At 61.6% G+C, this 15170-nt stretch overlaps 1 protein-coding gene across 1 annotated transcript; it reads right to left on the reverse strand.

Moving 5' to 3' along the window:
- Positions 1 to 264: 264 nt before the first annotated feature.
- On the reverse strand, positions 265 to 14263 carry CACTIN (cactin, spliceosome C complex subunit). Its single transcript, XM_032394902.1, has 10 exons — positions 14069 to 14263; positions 11117 to 11588; positions 8306 to 8401; positions 7660 to 7805; positions 6592 to 6754; positions 6394 to 6508; positions 2824 to 3016; positions 2172 to 2294; positions 1762 to 2045; positions 265 to 1450 (listed from the first exon to the last, which is right to left on the reverse strand). Exons 1-10 carry the CDS (start codon positions 14233 to 14235, stop codon positions 960 to 962), a joined length of 2250 nt encoding a protein of 749 aa, XP_032250793.1. The 5' UTR covers positions 14236 to 14263; the 3' UTR covers positions 265 to 959.
- Between the last annotated feature and the right edge of the window lie 907 nt (positions 14264 to 15170).

The raw sequence follows: 15170 nt of genomic DNA on the forward strand, positions 1-15170 counted from the left end.
GCTCCGGGGGGAGGTGAAGCCATGGGTGGGCAAAGACAAGGACAGCTGCGGACAGCGGGGAGCTTCCTGAGGGGCCACCGCTGTTCTTAAGTGCTGTCATTAAAAGTCTTCTCACCCTGGTTGTGACGTGTGTGCTCTGCCCATGCAAGATGGAAACAGCGTGACCGCCTGTGGCGGCGGGGCCTGCGGCTCCAGACTGTGCAACATTTCTGAAACTCTAGAAGTATTCTAAAATAAAGCGTTTATTAAAAAAACATGCAACTTCATGAGTAGACCAATTAAATGAAAATAAGATATTTCCCCCCACTTAAAAAAATTCATTTTAGAGAAACAACCTAAAACACTTCCAGACGGAACAGGGCGTGAGGGTGCAGCCGCTGGAGAAGCCGGCGCCGGGGGTCATCCCCCTTCAGGCTGGAAACGTGTCTGGAACAAGGCGTCGGAAGCCACGTTTCTGGGGCAGCGTGTGAGTGGGTGGTGGCCGCACCTGTCAGCCCCACAGCCGAGCTCGGCCACACACAGGGACGCGAGCGCAGCTTCGGGCCAGCTGGGAGGCGGTCTCCAGGAACGCAGCTGTCCCGACATGGGGGGGCACCCGGGTCAGGTGGGGGTGCCGCCGCCGCACGCAGAGAACGTCTCTGTGGCCCCTGGCTGCTGGACCCAATGGCGGAGGGGTCTTCCGTGCCCACCCGGCGGGCGGAGACTGACCCACAGCAGCACCAGGCCAGCCTGGGCAAGGGCCGGGGTGGGGGTCCCGCAGCCGCCCCGGACTCGGATCCCTGTGCCTCAAAAGCCCGGCACCCTGTCCTGTCAGCGCTACGGGGCAGCTTCTCCGGTGGCCCCCCTCCCCCTGTTCGCAACCGGGAAAGCGGGTCTGGGCGACGGGAAGGCCAGGGGAGGCCGCTGGCCCCACCGGGCACTGCGAGGGCTGGCAGGCGGCCCGGGAGGGGGCCCGGCCGTCAGCGGCGGTAGCGGTAACGCTTGAAGTGGAACCAGAGCTGGAAGATGCCGTTAGCGAACTGGCAGCGGAAGCCGTGGCGGTGCGAGTACTCCCACTCGCGGCTGACGATCTTGAAGGCGATGTCCTCGTAGGGCGGCCCTGCATGGAAGCGCAGGGTGGCGAAGTCCTTGTTGTCGGCACACGCCTCCAGGAAGTACTCGGGCGTGGAGCGCTTGTCGATGAGGTCGGGGTAGAAGATGTTGAACTTGTAGCCCTGCACGATCTTGGGCGGCGGGTTGTCGAAGTCGTAGTGCGTCTGGTTGTACTTGTTCCACTCGAAGCCCGTGTGCACGCGGTTGAAGAAGCGCGGCTTGCGCGGCCGGTACTTGTCGGCCCACAGGTAGGCCTTGCCCGTCAGCGGCATCTCCACGCTGAACTGCGCCTCGTCCTGGCCCATGCCCTCCTTGGCCCGCCGGAAGAAGATGTCCTCGGCGCTCTCGCTGGCGTCACCTGCAGGCGGGGCTGCGTGAGCCGGCGCGGCAGCCCCGGGCCTCGGCTCCCCCCTCACCACACCGAGCCGACCCCACCCCCAGCAGGGCACACCCCCCCTCGCCCACTTCCAGGGGCAGATGGAGAGGTGGGCCCGGTCCCAACACAGCCTGCCCCAGCCCGGTGTTGGCCATCTCCGAGTGTCCCCCTGGGTGGGCACCAAAGAGCCCGTGTCCCCCGGCGAGCGGCCAGAGGGCCTGGTGGTTAGAGACCGGTGGGTGGCCCCCAGCAGGGCCTCTCGGGAGGCCGGAGCAGGTCCCCACGCCCCGCACCTGTGACCTGGAGCTGCTGCCGTGACAGCTGCAGGCGCTGCAGGTCCTCGTCCGGCTCTAGCACGTGGGCGTCCAGCGGCAGCTCGTGGGCCGTGAGCAGCCGGGGGCTGTACTTGCCGGCGTCGTAGTCGTCCAGGCTCTGCTGGATCAGGTCCTCCTCCATGAGCACGGCCTCCCCGTCCGCCTCGCCCTCCGCGGGCGCCGCCCCTTCTGCCTCAGGCTCCCCGGAGCCACCCTCCGACGAGGGCCCGGGTGGGGTGGGCACTGGGTCCTCGGGTTCCAGGCTGCGGAAGGGAGAGGGCTGGACTGGGCCTGGCCGGCGGCAGCGGGATGGGGTGTGGGGTGGGCGGCCCGGGGCCCCTAGGAGGTCCTGGGCTGAGGGCCGCGGAGGGGGACGGGAGGCGGCCTACCTGTGGCCAGGGGACGGGGGCTCCTGCTTGAGGATGGGAAACAGAGGCTCGCTCTCCACGCCCTGCTCCTGCTTCAGCTTGTATAGCTTCTGCCGCAGCACGTCCTGGTGCCGCTCTCGGAGCCTGGAACACGGGCTGGAGGTCACCCCGCCCTCCCCGCCAAGCCCTCGTCCTGACGCTTGTTCTTGGCGAGGGTCCTAGGAGAGCAGCAAGGGGCCCCTGTGGAGGACGGGGGGGCTGCCTGGGGGCTGGGGGGTGCTGAGGGCCAGGCTTCAGCACCGAGACCTGGGACTCGGTCACAGACCCTGCCGGGAGCAGCACTCCACGGTTGGGAAGGGTGGGTCCCCATACCGGGGACTCGTGTGCCATGGGAGCCCCCAAGCTGGGCGGAGCAGGATGCAGGCAGGCGAGAACAAACTTAGAGACAGCTCTGCAGTTAGCGGCAGACGGGCTGCGTTTACACGGCGCGGCCAAACACGCTGAGAATTTGTACACAGAGGACGTGGGGCGGGAGGGAGGTGGGCGGCCTCAGGGCCCGCCGTGATGCCTGCTGACCCCCCAGAGGCCCTGCCCGCTGCCTGGGAGCCCGACTCCGGGGGCAGAGGCTCCCCGAGGTCACAGGTGTCCCACAGGGGCCGGGGGCAGGGCTGACCTGGCGCGTGCCATGTGGGCGCGGAGCTGCTGCAGGAGGCTCTCCCAGTAGCCCATGTCCAGGTTGGGGCCCCCGGCCCGGATTTTGCCCTCGATGCCCTGGAAGATGACCTGCAGCTGACTGTAGGTCTTGCCCTTGAAGACCGACTGCACATCAGAGCTGACTGAGGCGTTGACCCCCTCTCGCCGCTCACCTGCAGGGGACAGGCCGCTCAGCGCGGGGCCAGGGTGCTGACCCTTCCCTTTGCCCACACTGCCCCTCCTCTGGTCCTGGGGTCCTGCCTCCTCCCGGCCTCCGGTTCACCCCTGCCTCTGGCTGGATCCTAACACACGTGAAGGGGGCACCAGGCCACGGACCCTAGTTGGGATGGTTCTGACTCTGGGCCGGGGGGAGCCGGGTGGGTGTTTTCCGGTGTCTCCCCACTCTGACCCTTGGACCAAGTCTGAGCACCTCAGCCTGGCATGCCCGGCCTGCCACCCCCACCGTGTCGGAAGAGGAAGGAGGGATCGCTGGACAGCCAGACTCTCGGTGCCAATCTCGGCTGTATGACCTTGGATAAGCGGTTCACTGTTTCTGGGCCTGGCTCATCCCCCAGTAAGGAGAGCTGCTCGTTTCCAGGCTCTGCAGAGTCCTGATGCTGCCCCGAGGCAAGCGTGTCCCCTGTCCTGCATCCATCACGAGCTGGGGCCCACGGCCACGTCCCTCCCCTACAGACTGAGGGGCCCCGAAGGTGGGGCTGGGTGCCGCCTGGTGTGACCTGCTCTGGCTCACCAGCTCCCTTTCTGCTCATCAGACACACCAAGCCCTGCCACAGGGCCCGTGCACACGTGTTGCTTTCCACCGGCAACATGATCTTCCTTGTCCATTTTGCCTCCCGGATTGCTCCCTTTGGCCCCGAAGCCTGATTTGTGGCTTCCCCAGGGCGGGGACCTTGTGGGGCTTCTGAATGCTGCCTCTGGGGTACGGGGCCAGGCCCATGGGAGCTTGGTGTGCGGCTGCTGCTGAACGCAGGGGTGCGCGGGCGGCAGGCGCGTCCTGCTCCAGAACCGGCTCCGGCAGCCCTCCCGCTGGACACAGGGCTGCAGCTGGTCAGTTAGGGTCACGAAGGGTCCCTCTAGCCGACCAACGTGGGGACCCTGGAATCAGCACCTAGAGACTCAGCCCCTCTGCCAGACAGCTGAGCATCCCAGGCAGCCCTAGACTCAGACTGGCTGAGTCTGTGACAAGCACAGAAACATCATGGGACCAAAACTGAATTCGGCGACAACTCCCCCTCCCCGCCCGTGGGGCCGCATCCCACGTTCACGCACAAACTCACACCCCACACAGCCAGCACCGGCTGGCACGGCCCCACCCGAGCCGCACTCTGCCACACGGTTTGAATAAAGTCAGATCCCAGGTCCAGAACGCACAGGGCCCGGCTGGATCCCGGCGGGGGCTGGGGCAGCTCTACCGAGCTGCCGGGAGCACTCCCTGGGACAGTGTTCAGGAGAGAGGGCAGCACCACGGGGAGGACCCACAGGGAATGGTAGTGGGGGGCCCACTGCGGACGCCCACTCTTACTGTACAGTTACAAGTTCCTAGTTACCAACAAGAGAAAGACCAAAAAAAACCCCAACTGAGTTTGTAAAGACAACACACGGTGCTTTGCAGGTCTCCTGGAACAAGAGAGCCGAGACCTCTTGGAAATCATGCCAAAAAGAGATGCCGGAAAGCAAGCTCATCTATGAGGGCAGCCGGAGCCAGCTGGGACTCCGGCCGTAACAAGTGAGGAGGGAAAGCGGACAGCGGGGCCTCTGCCATCACTGGGAGAAAGGAAGCGGCCACAGAAGGGGGCAACCAGCAAGGGGCCCACCATGGGGGCAGCCAGCAAGAGAGGCCCGGGGACTCGGCGCAGGGGAGCTGTGCAAATGGGGGCACACAGCGGGACGGCCTTCACTCTTCCCCAGCCGGTGGGTCGGGGTCTTCGGCGTCTGCAGGAGAACACCCTGCCCCCAGAGTTCTATCCCAGCACTGCAGCCACCAGCCAGAGGGGAGGCAAAGCACACTTCCTGAAGTGCACGATGTCCCAGAACTTCCTGCTTTTCGCCAGAAATTACTGGAGGATGTGTCCCACCGACAGGAGGGCACAAAGCACAAGAAAGGGAAATGTGGCGTCATAGAAAGAGGGGCTCCAACACAGCAGAGCGAAGGGAAGCCCTGTGAGGCAGGGGACAAGGGGGACAGAGGGCACGGGGACAAGGAGAAAGAGGCCCGAGGGGACACTCCGATGAGTCCAGCCACCTCGGCAGGGGAGCTGGAGGCCTGGGGAGGCCTGGGGTCGGTGGTGGCCCTGAGTGCTGTGACCCTTGGTCACACAGCCCCGCGCCTGCGCATGACAACCATTTACTCGTTTCTTCTCATCTGACACTCCTGAAGGTATCTTGTCATCCCCAGGGGACAAAAGAGACAACCAGGCTCCCAGGAGGTCACCGAGCTGCCTAGCGGCCTGGATCTGCACCCAGGGCCACACCTGCCCCGGTCAGTGCCCTTCCGACTGGAGTTCTATACCCAGCCCACTGCCACCAAAGGAAATACCTCCTCACACATCTCTGAGAACAAAGAATTTCCTTTTCTTTCTCCTGAACTTACTACAGGACATGCCCTGCCAAGAGGACGAGGATGCAGGAAAACAAATCACCACTTATAAAGATGATGAAAAACATTCCTCCTTTTCCTAAGAGGAAACCAGCCCCCCCACCCCATCTGAGTAAGACAGGCTTGGAGGAGGGGGAGGGCGCGTATCCTTGGCCACCACCACGCCTAAGAGAAGCGGGGCCTAGGACAGGCCCACGAGGCCCACAGGAGCTGGGCGCTGTCTGAGTGGTGGCCTCAAGGGGTGGAGGGGTGAGAATGTAATTGGTTCTAAGCCTCTAAAACAGTGGTTCTCACCCAGGGTGATTCTGCCCCCAGGCGACACAAGGTGCTGTCTGGGGACACCTGCGGCTGTCAGGACTGAGGGTGCTCCGATCACGGAGTGGGTGGGGGCCCAGTAACTGCAGTGCTCAGCATGAGAAACTGAGCTCCAGAGCTCATTCCCCCAGAGGTTATGCATGTGTGTGGCCACCTCCAAGGAAAGAAAATGAATTGATAAAGAGCATCAGGTTGGACAGACTGGGGCTCCAGGGGCTTCCCAGACAAGCAGAGCCGAGCCCCCAGTCCTGCTCTCACTCAAACACACCCAGCCTCCAGCAAAAACCTGAAACCCAAACAGACGAGGCCCCACCGGCACCATTCCCAGGAAAGCAGAGCGTGGCTGAGCAAGTGTTTAAAGAAAGCGGGTGGGCGCACTGCTGGGCTCTGAGCCCCGACCCATTCAGGGTCAGGAGCACTTGCTGTTGCCCCCTGGTGGCTCCCGGAGAGGCCTCCAGAGGGCCAGGGAGACCCCAGATGGGGAAACTGAGGCAGGCAGCGAGTCCGAGGTTCCCTGGGGAGCCACGTGGACCAAGGCGGCTCCTAGGAGACCCAGCCACGTGCCCCCAAAAGCACACTGGGTACTTTCTGGCTACCCTGGCCCCAGCCCTGGGTTACCTGGGCCCTTGCCCGAGGCCTCCAGCTTGCGGAGCTTGGCGATCTCATCCTCCGTGATGGTGGTCATGTCCCGCCAGAAGTCTGCATTCTTTCCCTGTTCCAGCTCCATGTACACCTGGAGGAGGGAAGTGCAGAGGGGTGAGTGCGGCGAAGGGCTGTGCCGGGGGCCCGGACACGAGCGGTGGGGCCGGGAGGTACCTGGATGTCCTCCAGCAGGTCTTCCATGTCGGCTACAGTGAGGCCGTTGAGGAAGGTGTATGGTTCGTGCATCTCGACGGCCAGGTCATCGTCCTCGGCGCTGATGTACTTGGCCAGCAGGTCGATGGGCTTGGCTCGCCCATCCCGGATGCGGATCTTGGAGCTGCCAGAGAGCAGGGAAGCGGTGTCAGAGCCCAGGGTGTGCCCCCCTCCCCTCCTGAAGACCATGCCCTGGAGAAGTGACCTGTGTGGGAGCCAGGGGAACAGTCTGGCCTGCAGCGGGTGGTGGTCAAAGAAGTCTTCCTGGAAGAGGAGTACCAGGCACAGGCCCAGACATAGGCGAGCATGGCATCTGAAGAGCAGCAGGTGGGAATGGAGCGGGGTGGGGGGACACAGTGGGGCAGAGAAGACCACCTCCTCCCAGTGGACGGGCTGCTGGGGTGGGAGATCCGAAGCCTCAGTGCTGCACCCGTGGGGACACATGTCAAGAGGCTGACGCTGGTCCAACCCAAGGGAACCCTGTAACCAGGCAGGTCTGAGCCCCTGGGGGCTGGTGTGGCCAGCAGGCAGCAGGACAGAGAGGGGGCCAGGAGCGGGCTCCCAGGGCACACAAGCCAGACCTCGGGCTCACATGCCTGCCATGCGGCCTCCGGCGCTCAGGGGTCCTTGTCTGTGACCGGGCCTGATGGACAGACACTCCTGGGGGCTGGGGGGTGGAGAGGGACGACCATACCAGCCTGGGGTCTAGCACCCTGCTCGCTCGTGTAGCAGCACTACGCGGAGCAAGGACCATTCAGATGTCTCCCTGACACGGGACTCAACGGGGGAGACAGGCTCAAGGAAGGAAGCGGACAGGAAGTGGCGCACGCAGCAGGGGTCGGCACCAGAAGGGGGGTCAGGGAGGGACGCCCTGAGGAGGTGATGGGTGGAAACCTGAAGGGGCAAGGGGCACCAGCCAGGGCAGAAGGCTCCAGGCAGTGGAAAGAGCATGCACAAAGGCCCTGGGGCAGGCAGGGCTCCCTGCGCTTGGGCCCGGAGGAGGGCAGCGGTGGCGGAGGCAGCACGGACCGCAGCTTGGCCTGCTGGAGGTGGAAGTTGTCCTCCTGCTCCTCCCACGTCTTGAAGTGCTCCGCCTCCTTCTCCCGCTGCAGCATCTCCAGCTCCTGCTCCCGCATGGCTTTCTCCCGCTCCCGCTCCAGCCGCAGCTGCTTCACCTGGGGGCACAGGGGGCCGATGGGGGGGTAGAGGCAGCCCACAGCAGCCAGATGGGGGTCTCTGGGGCCTGCCCTGTACTCTCTTAGGCCATGGGGCACCCTGGGCTCAGGGGTGGGATATAACCCAGGCCTGCCCCCAGCCCAGCAGCCCCGGACTTGGGACTGGTCAGGGAAGCCCAAGGCCTCGGACAGACCCTAGGACAGAGGGGCATTCTCTCTGCTCGGAACACAGCAGCCTGCAGCACCAGGGTCATTCTGGTCATCCTGAAGGCAGTATCTGAGAGTGTCTGACCCAGAGGTCAGCAGAACCAACAGGCGGAGGGAGACCGCTCGCTGGAGCCACCGCCCAAACCCCTGCATCCGGCTGTGCCTGAGGCCAGTCCCCTGGACTGTCTGTGTAAGCCAGTCAGGTCTCCCTTGACATAAGCCAGGGTGAGCCTTCAGGCCCTCACAAGGGAAGGCCTCCTGACCCCATGTAGGCAGGCCAGGGGCAACCCCACCTTCTGCAGCTCCAGGCGATTGTCCTCTTGGATTCTCTTGTTCCGCTCCTTCAGCTCCTTCTCCTCCAGGTGGCTGATGCCCTTCTTTTCCAGGGCCTGGAAGGGCCAAGCACACACCCACTGAGCAGAGACGCTCCCTCCCACCTTCCCAGGCACCACCTGCCAAGGGTGTTCCAGGCACCCCTCCGCAAGATCCAGATCGAGATCCACCAGCCTGAGCGGTGTTTTTGAAGATAAGACCACGAGACCGAAAGAAGGGATCTGCCCACGGCCACACCTCACTGACTTCCACTGAAGACGCAGCCCCCTTAGTATTCCCAGACCTAAAGTGATAGAATGCGATGCTTCGGACTAGCCTCTAGCATGGGTGGGATGTACACTAACGTGCAGAGGGGAGGCAGCCACCCGTCATGGGGGCTCCCGAGTGTCATTCACGGGAGCACCTCTCGTGGGACCCACTGCCCTGGTTTACATAGAAGCCTCGCTGGGCCAGCTCTGTGGGGTTTAAGCCCTCAGATGCCCACTGGTCAGATGCACACTCCGTCGCAGGACAGCGACGGAAGGAGAGACAGACTCAGAAAGCACACTTGCCTGGGGTCGCTATGAGGGGAACAACGGTCCCCATGCTCACAGACCCCTGGAGCAGAACACGACACAGCAAATGCGATTCTTCCCTGTCTGTGTCCTCACCTGATGGAGGGTGCTCGAGGTACGGGGCTGGAGACCCCTCAAGCCCTCCAATATCCCCTCACAATCACTGCCTGAGCCGGGCGCTAAGCCTGTACTTCTGATGAGCGCTCCCCCGGCTGCGAGGGCTGTGCATGGATTCTCCCAGTGCCCAGAACGTGCCTCCGGCAGGACACACGGCTGCCCGGCTTGGGGCCACCCCTGGATGCCCGGGCCACTCCTTGGCCTCCCCCGCCTCAGCCTGGGCTGCCGCCACACATATTAACAGTGACCATATTTGTCACCTACAGCCACACAGAACAGCAACTGAGAGCACAGACGAGGAGCCAATCACAGTTCTGCCATTCATGAGCGGGGAGACCCTGGGTGAGCAACTCAGTGGCCCGAGCTGACGAGGCTGCGTTAGGGAGTCGACGTGCGGACAGCACTCTGAACGATGCCCGGCATGGAGCGTGTTAGCGGTCCGCATCGTGACTGTCCACGCTGCCAGCCGGCGGCCCTGGGACAAGGGGACAGACATGCGATGCTGCCCAAACTGTGGGCCTGTCTAGAGAGGCTTCAGAGGCTGAGCTGGGGTTGAGCCCCCAAGTGCTTATCACCGGAGGAGCTGATGAAGCCCTCCCGTGGGGCAAATTCCCCAAAGCCAGCATGCGCTCCAAGAAAGACTTGTTGGGAAAATGCCCAAGCTCATGTGTGTACAAACCACCCCGATCTCGTTCATTCGACACTACCGAGTGCCGACCGTGCACCAGGCTCTGGGGACAGAGTGTGCCCTGTGGAGCTCAGTCTGGCAGGAATCGCACATCATGAATCAGAGCCTCTGTTTAGAGGTCTGCTTTGCAACAAGACCTCTCTAGACCTGCTTGTTTCAAACCACAGCCACGGCACCCCGATGCCTGCCTGCCCTCTCTCTGCGCACTTGGCTAGTCTACTTATTTACAGTCTCTCCCCCAGAAGGCTGCCGGCTGCACAGGGGTCTTTGTCTCTCCAGCTCACTGATGCATGCCTGGCCCGCACGGCCCCCGGCACCGGCAGGTGCACGGGACAGGTGAGTCAGTGAAGTGCTAGGAGGGGAGACGCAGCACCAGGACCTGCGGGACTCCGGAGGGGGGGGGGGGGGGGCAACAAGGCTCTTAGGAGAGAGACCAGGTCAGCTGAGATCTAAAGGAATGAGAAAGCAGCAGCCATGGAAAGAGGTGGGGAGTGTTCCAGGCGGAGGAACAGTGAGTACCAAGGCCCCAAGGTGGCATGGGCCAGTGGGTTCTAGACAAAGGCCTGGAGTGCACGTGGTGAGTGGCAGACGCCACGGCATCCGACTGTGCCCGCCTGCTCCCGCCACCCCAGGCCACCTGCCTCCCTGCAACAGACAGGTGCTGTGTTACAGTTAAACCATGTCCTTCGAAAAAATATGTCACCTTCCCAACCGTGGAACCTGGGAAGGGGATTTTACATGGAAACAGGGTCTCTGCAGATGTAATGGGTTAAGATGAGCTCACATGGGGTGAGGCCGGGCTCTGAACCAATGACCGGTGTCCTTACAAGACAGAAAGGGGACACACAGGCAAAATGGCCATGTGAAGATGACGACAGAGGCAGGGGTTGGGGTGAAGCAACCAAGAGCCAAGGGTCCCCAGGAGCCACCAGAAGCTGCAGGAGGCAGGAGGGCACTCTCCTCTAGAGCCTCCGGAGGGAGCGGGACTCTGTCGACATCTGACCTCCAAAACTGGGCAACAAAATCTGTGGCTTTAAGTCCTGTGCGCAAGGCCGCCACTGGCAGGGTACGTGACCCGTGTGTGAGACGTCAGCACTGAGACGACTGAGCACCTGTCTTGGGCGTGTGACGCAGAGAACCCGCTCTCCAGTCGCGTTGGAGCTTAGCCCGGTGTTTTGGGCAGAGCGCCTGAAATTTTACACGGCAGGAACGTTTACGCAGTAAAAGCTACCACATGCCGGGGTGCGTGCACGTGCGCACGTCTAAAGCAAACTCTCAGCAGCAAAGCACCACCTGGGAACGTGTGCTGTGCATGCTCAATCACGTCTCTTGAAGCAGAAATCGTAAAAGGCACGTAACACAAAACCACGAGAAAGGCAGGCAGACTCTGCCGAGGACGGCACCAGGCTCACCTTGTTCCAGATGAAGGTGCCCAGGAGGTTGTTGTCGCCGAAAGGGTTGTCGGTGTTGGTGTAGCCCATGTACTCCTCCCCCCAGCCCATCTTCTCCCGCTTTTTCCGCTCCTTGGCCTCCTTCTTGGCCAGCCGCCGGGCCCGCTTCTCCTCGGGGGTCTCGAAGGCCTTCATCAGCTCCTCCTGCTGCTTCCGCTCCTCCCGCAGCCGCAGCCGCTCCTGCAGGCTCTGCTGTTGGCTCAGGGCTGCCGCTGCCTCCCGAGGGCTCTGGGAGCGGTCTGGGGAGGCCGAGCTGGAAGCCGAGGAGCCCGGGGACCAAGAGCGTGTCCGCCGCCGGCGGGCCCATCGGCCCCGCTGCCGCTCCTCCTCCGAGTCGGACTGAGAGGACCGGTCCTGTGAGCGCCAGCGTGGTGGCAGCGGGCTCGGGCTCTGCCTCCTTCGCCGCTGCCACCTTTCTTCCTCCGAATCCGACCTGCAGAGGGAATCACAAAGGTCTGCTTACTGCCTGCCAGTCAGTCCTTCGTGTGACAGACATTTCCTGAGTACCTGCCGTGCCAGGCGCTGTTCTAGGTTCTGGGGACATGGCAGTGACCAGCAGTGATACTGACGGTCCCTGCCTTTGGGAGGCTCACATCAACAAATAAACATGCAGCATGACACTAGATAGTGCTAGAAGTCAAAAAGAAGAGTGACTTAGCATGAGGAGATGGAGATCTGAGGAGGCAACTCTGGAGGAAGTGGGCAAGGATGCTGCAGGGAGAGAGTAATCCATGAAGAGAGCATAGCAAGAGCAAAGGCCCTGGGGCAGGAATTTATCTGGCATGTTCAAGAAGCAGCAGGAGGCCCATGTGGCCGGAAAAGTGTGAACAAGGGGGAGTGAGGGAAGGAGTGAGGGCAGGGAGGTGGGCTGGGTCCTGATGATGGAGGAACTGTAAGTGTAGAAACCAGAGGACCTGATCTGTCCAAGGTGACAAGAGAGAGCTTATAGGAGAAGGTGCTGTTTAAACTGGTCCCACAGGATGGGCAAGAGTGAACCGGAGTAAGACTGGCAGGACTGAAAACCAGGCAAAAACACTGTGATCAGGGAATGGAATGCACGAGCCGCAGGGATAGATTTGTTAATGGTCAGGGGCCTTTGAATGTGTAGAGGAACAACCAAGTCTCTTTATTCTGTTAAATGCTCCACCTATTAAGCTCACGTCAAAAAGTCTACACCACGAAAACCAATTATTTTGGAGTGTCTGTATGCAAACTACACATTCAACCAAGTTTTCATTAACAGTGCCAATTCGAATTACTTATCCGGGATGGCTGATTATCGTAATTCAAATATTAGGAGACAGCAAATATAAAAGCTGCACAGATGATAACAATAAAATGTACTGCTGTGCATGAACCAATGCGGAAAACAGCAACACCAGGCGCTCACTCTAGAGCCAGCAAACTTTCTCTGTAAAGAGCCAGACGGTCGAGGACACAAGTCTACCACTCCGCCGTTGCAGAGCAAAAGTAGCTCTGGACAGACAGGAATGAATGGGCACGGCTGGGTCCCGATAAGCTTTTACTTCTGCACACCAAAACTTGAATGTATTCGAGTATCTCATAACATTTTCACATGTCCTGAAATACTATTCCTCTTCTGACTCTTCCCCTCACCAACTAAAAATGTAAAAACCAGAGGCGCCTGGTGGCTCAGTCATTAGGCATCTGCTTTGGGCTCAGGTCATGATCTCAGGGTCCTGGGACTGAGTCCCGAATGGAGGGGGGGCGTCCCTGCTCAGCGGGAAGCCTGCTTCTGCCCCTTCCCACTGCTCAGGCATGCGCGCCAGTGTGCTCTCTCTCATAAATGAATGAAATCTTTAAAACAACATGTAAAAAGCATTCTTGGCTCCCAGGCTGCAGGCTGCCAAGCCCTGGCTAAACCATGTCTGCGTTATTTCCGTTCTGCCTCTTATAACTTCTTGGAAGTCCTGGGTTGCAATGATCTTATGACACTTAAAAAAGAAAAACCACTTTCTCAAATGTAGAGGGCAATGAGCCACGTCCGACTACAGCCACCGTGGCCACGTTGTGAACAGGCCAACAGGATGGGAGACAAGGCATGCTGGGAGAAGCCCCAGGGAGGTCGTGAGTACACAGAGGAGCAAACTTGGACCACAGTGGGGCAGGGACTGGCCTGAGGGTCACAGCCAGTTAGGGGCTGAGTCAGCATTGGGACCTAGGTCTGAAAGTCAGTCCCTGGCACCGCCTGGTCTCTTTGTGCTGGAACACACTCAAGCCAAGCCTGGACAGGTGTCCCATTTCCAAAAGGACACAACTGTGGGCCTCGGGGAAGCTGAGACCCAGGTCCTAGGAGTCAACCCAGGCCTGCCACCTGTCACCAACAGTTCTTTCCTCTGACACCCACTTCCAATAGCAGGTGCTGTCCCCCCTACTTAGGAAATCCCTCTCAAATCTTTCCCCACTGTGCCTCCCACTGCCTCCCTCTCTGAAAGCCACCACCATCTGTCGCCTAGACAACCGTACCATCCTCCTCCTCCCTGTTGTCACTCCTGCCAACCTCCTCAGTCCCTTTCCCACGCGAAAACCGGAGGAAGTTCCACAAAGTAAGCCAGACTACATCACTCAAAATCCTCCCGACTTCCTACTTCCCTCCGAATAGCGGCCAAACCCTTCACCACGGTACACAAAACTGCACGACCCGGTCTCTTCTTACCGCCCCGACCTCCTCTCCCACTTCCCCTCCGCCCCGCCTCGCTCACTGCGCTCCTTTACTGTCCCTCCAACCACCAGGTGCCCTGCCTGGAGCGCCTCTCTTCCCTTTCGCTGCCTAACTGCGACTCGCACTCGGACGTCCCCTTCTCCAGGAAGCCCTCTCTGACTAATTCGAGGATCTCTGGCTCCCCGAGGGCGGGAGCCGGATCCCCAGCGCCGTTCACGCAGCGACCCCACCTGCGCTCCCGGCTCTGCCGCCTCCGCCTGCGCCGTACTTCGTCGTCCCGGCGCCGGCGGTTTCGCCGCCCATGGCTCCCGCTCCGACTTCGGCTCCGACTCCCGCTCCGTTGCCTGCGGCCCCTGCGACCTGCCGACCGCGAGCGCGAGCGTGTATCCCGACCCATCAGCTGAGACCGTGGCGGCAGCGCTGACACAAACATCCGGGGCCTGCGCCGGGGGCCTTCCTCCTCTGCGGCGCGCGCCGGGCTGCCCCGTCCGCGCCTGAGCCGGGAGAAGGAAACCCATCTCGCGGCCCCACCCCGCAGGGGCTCCGATGCCCCGTAACCTCTCCACTGCCCTCAAACGTGGCCCGTATGATGGACTCCGGCCAGGCTTTCGTCTCCAGGGTTGTGGGCTCGCCCTTTAGGCAGTGCTAGGGACAGCTCTATGTGGGTCCTCGCGCCTTGGTGGGAGGGGCCTAGGGACTGTGGGCGGAGCAAGACCGAAACAGGAAGAGCAAGTGGGGCGGAGCCTGGGGAGGCGGGACCCAGGGGAAGTGGAGCCGGCGTGGGTGGGGCCCAGAAGGCGGGAACAGGAGGAGGCGGGGCCTCGGGGCGGGGCCAAAGGGAGGTGAGCCGCGCGGGCGAGGTCTCTCGGCCGGTGTGGGCGCGGAAGCTGCGAGATCAGACTCAGAGATGGTAAATCACTTTAATAAAGTCCCCCACCCCCCAGCCCCAGCGAGGCAACATGGAGCTGGGATCCGAACTGGGTCGTGCAGCTTTGTTCTGTGGGTGCTGGGGAGTCATGGGAGGGTTTTGAGCAGGGAGAGAGGGGCGAGGGCGCTGGTTGTTAGGTGGAGTCCCTGCTGGGCAGGTGGCCAGGAAGGACTACAGCAGGTAGGGCTGGAAGACTCCGAAGTCTCTGCTCCAAGCTCCCCCAGCCCACCCCAGAGGATGGTATTTCATGTTCTAGTTTAAGCTCTTCAAATGTTTATCTTAACATGTAACTTCACGACCTCATCCTGAATGCTAGCTTTGCACGCTCTGCTTGGTGCCAAGGCACAGGGTGGGGCTGGTGGCACAGAGGAATTTCCGAAGACCGTCTCCCACCACCCCTGATA

The sequence above is a fragment of the Phoca vitulina genome, unplaced genomic scaffold, assembly GCF_004348235.1.
Source record: "Phoca vitulina isolate PV1807 unplaced genomic scaffold, GSC_HSeal_1.0 scaffold81, whole genome shotgun sequence".
NCBI lineage: Eukaryota > Metazoa > Chordata > Mammalia > Carnivora > Phocidae > Phoca > Phoca vitulina.

Coding starts and splice junctions, on each gene's coding strand:
- CACTIN (XM_032394902.1), bottom strand. CDS start 14,235: ATGGGTCGGGATACACGCTCGCGCTCGCGGTCGGCAGGTCGCAGGGGC. Junction 8,402..11,116: donor GCACCTTCATCTGGAACAAG/GTGAGCCTGGTG, acceptor TGGCCCTTCCAG/GCCCTGGAAAAGAAGGGCAT. Junction 2,046..2,171: donor CCCCCGTCCCCTGGCCACAG/GTAGGCCGCCTC, acceptor TCCCTTCCGCAG/CCTGGAACCCGAGGACCCAG.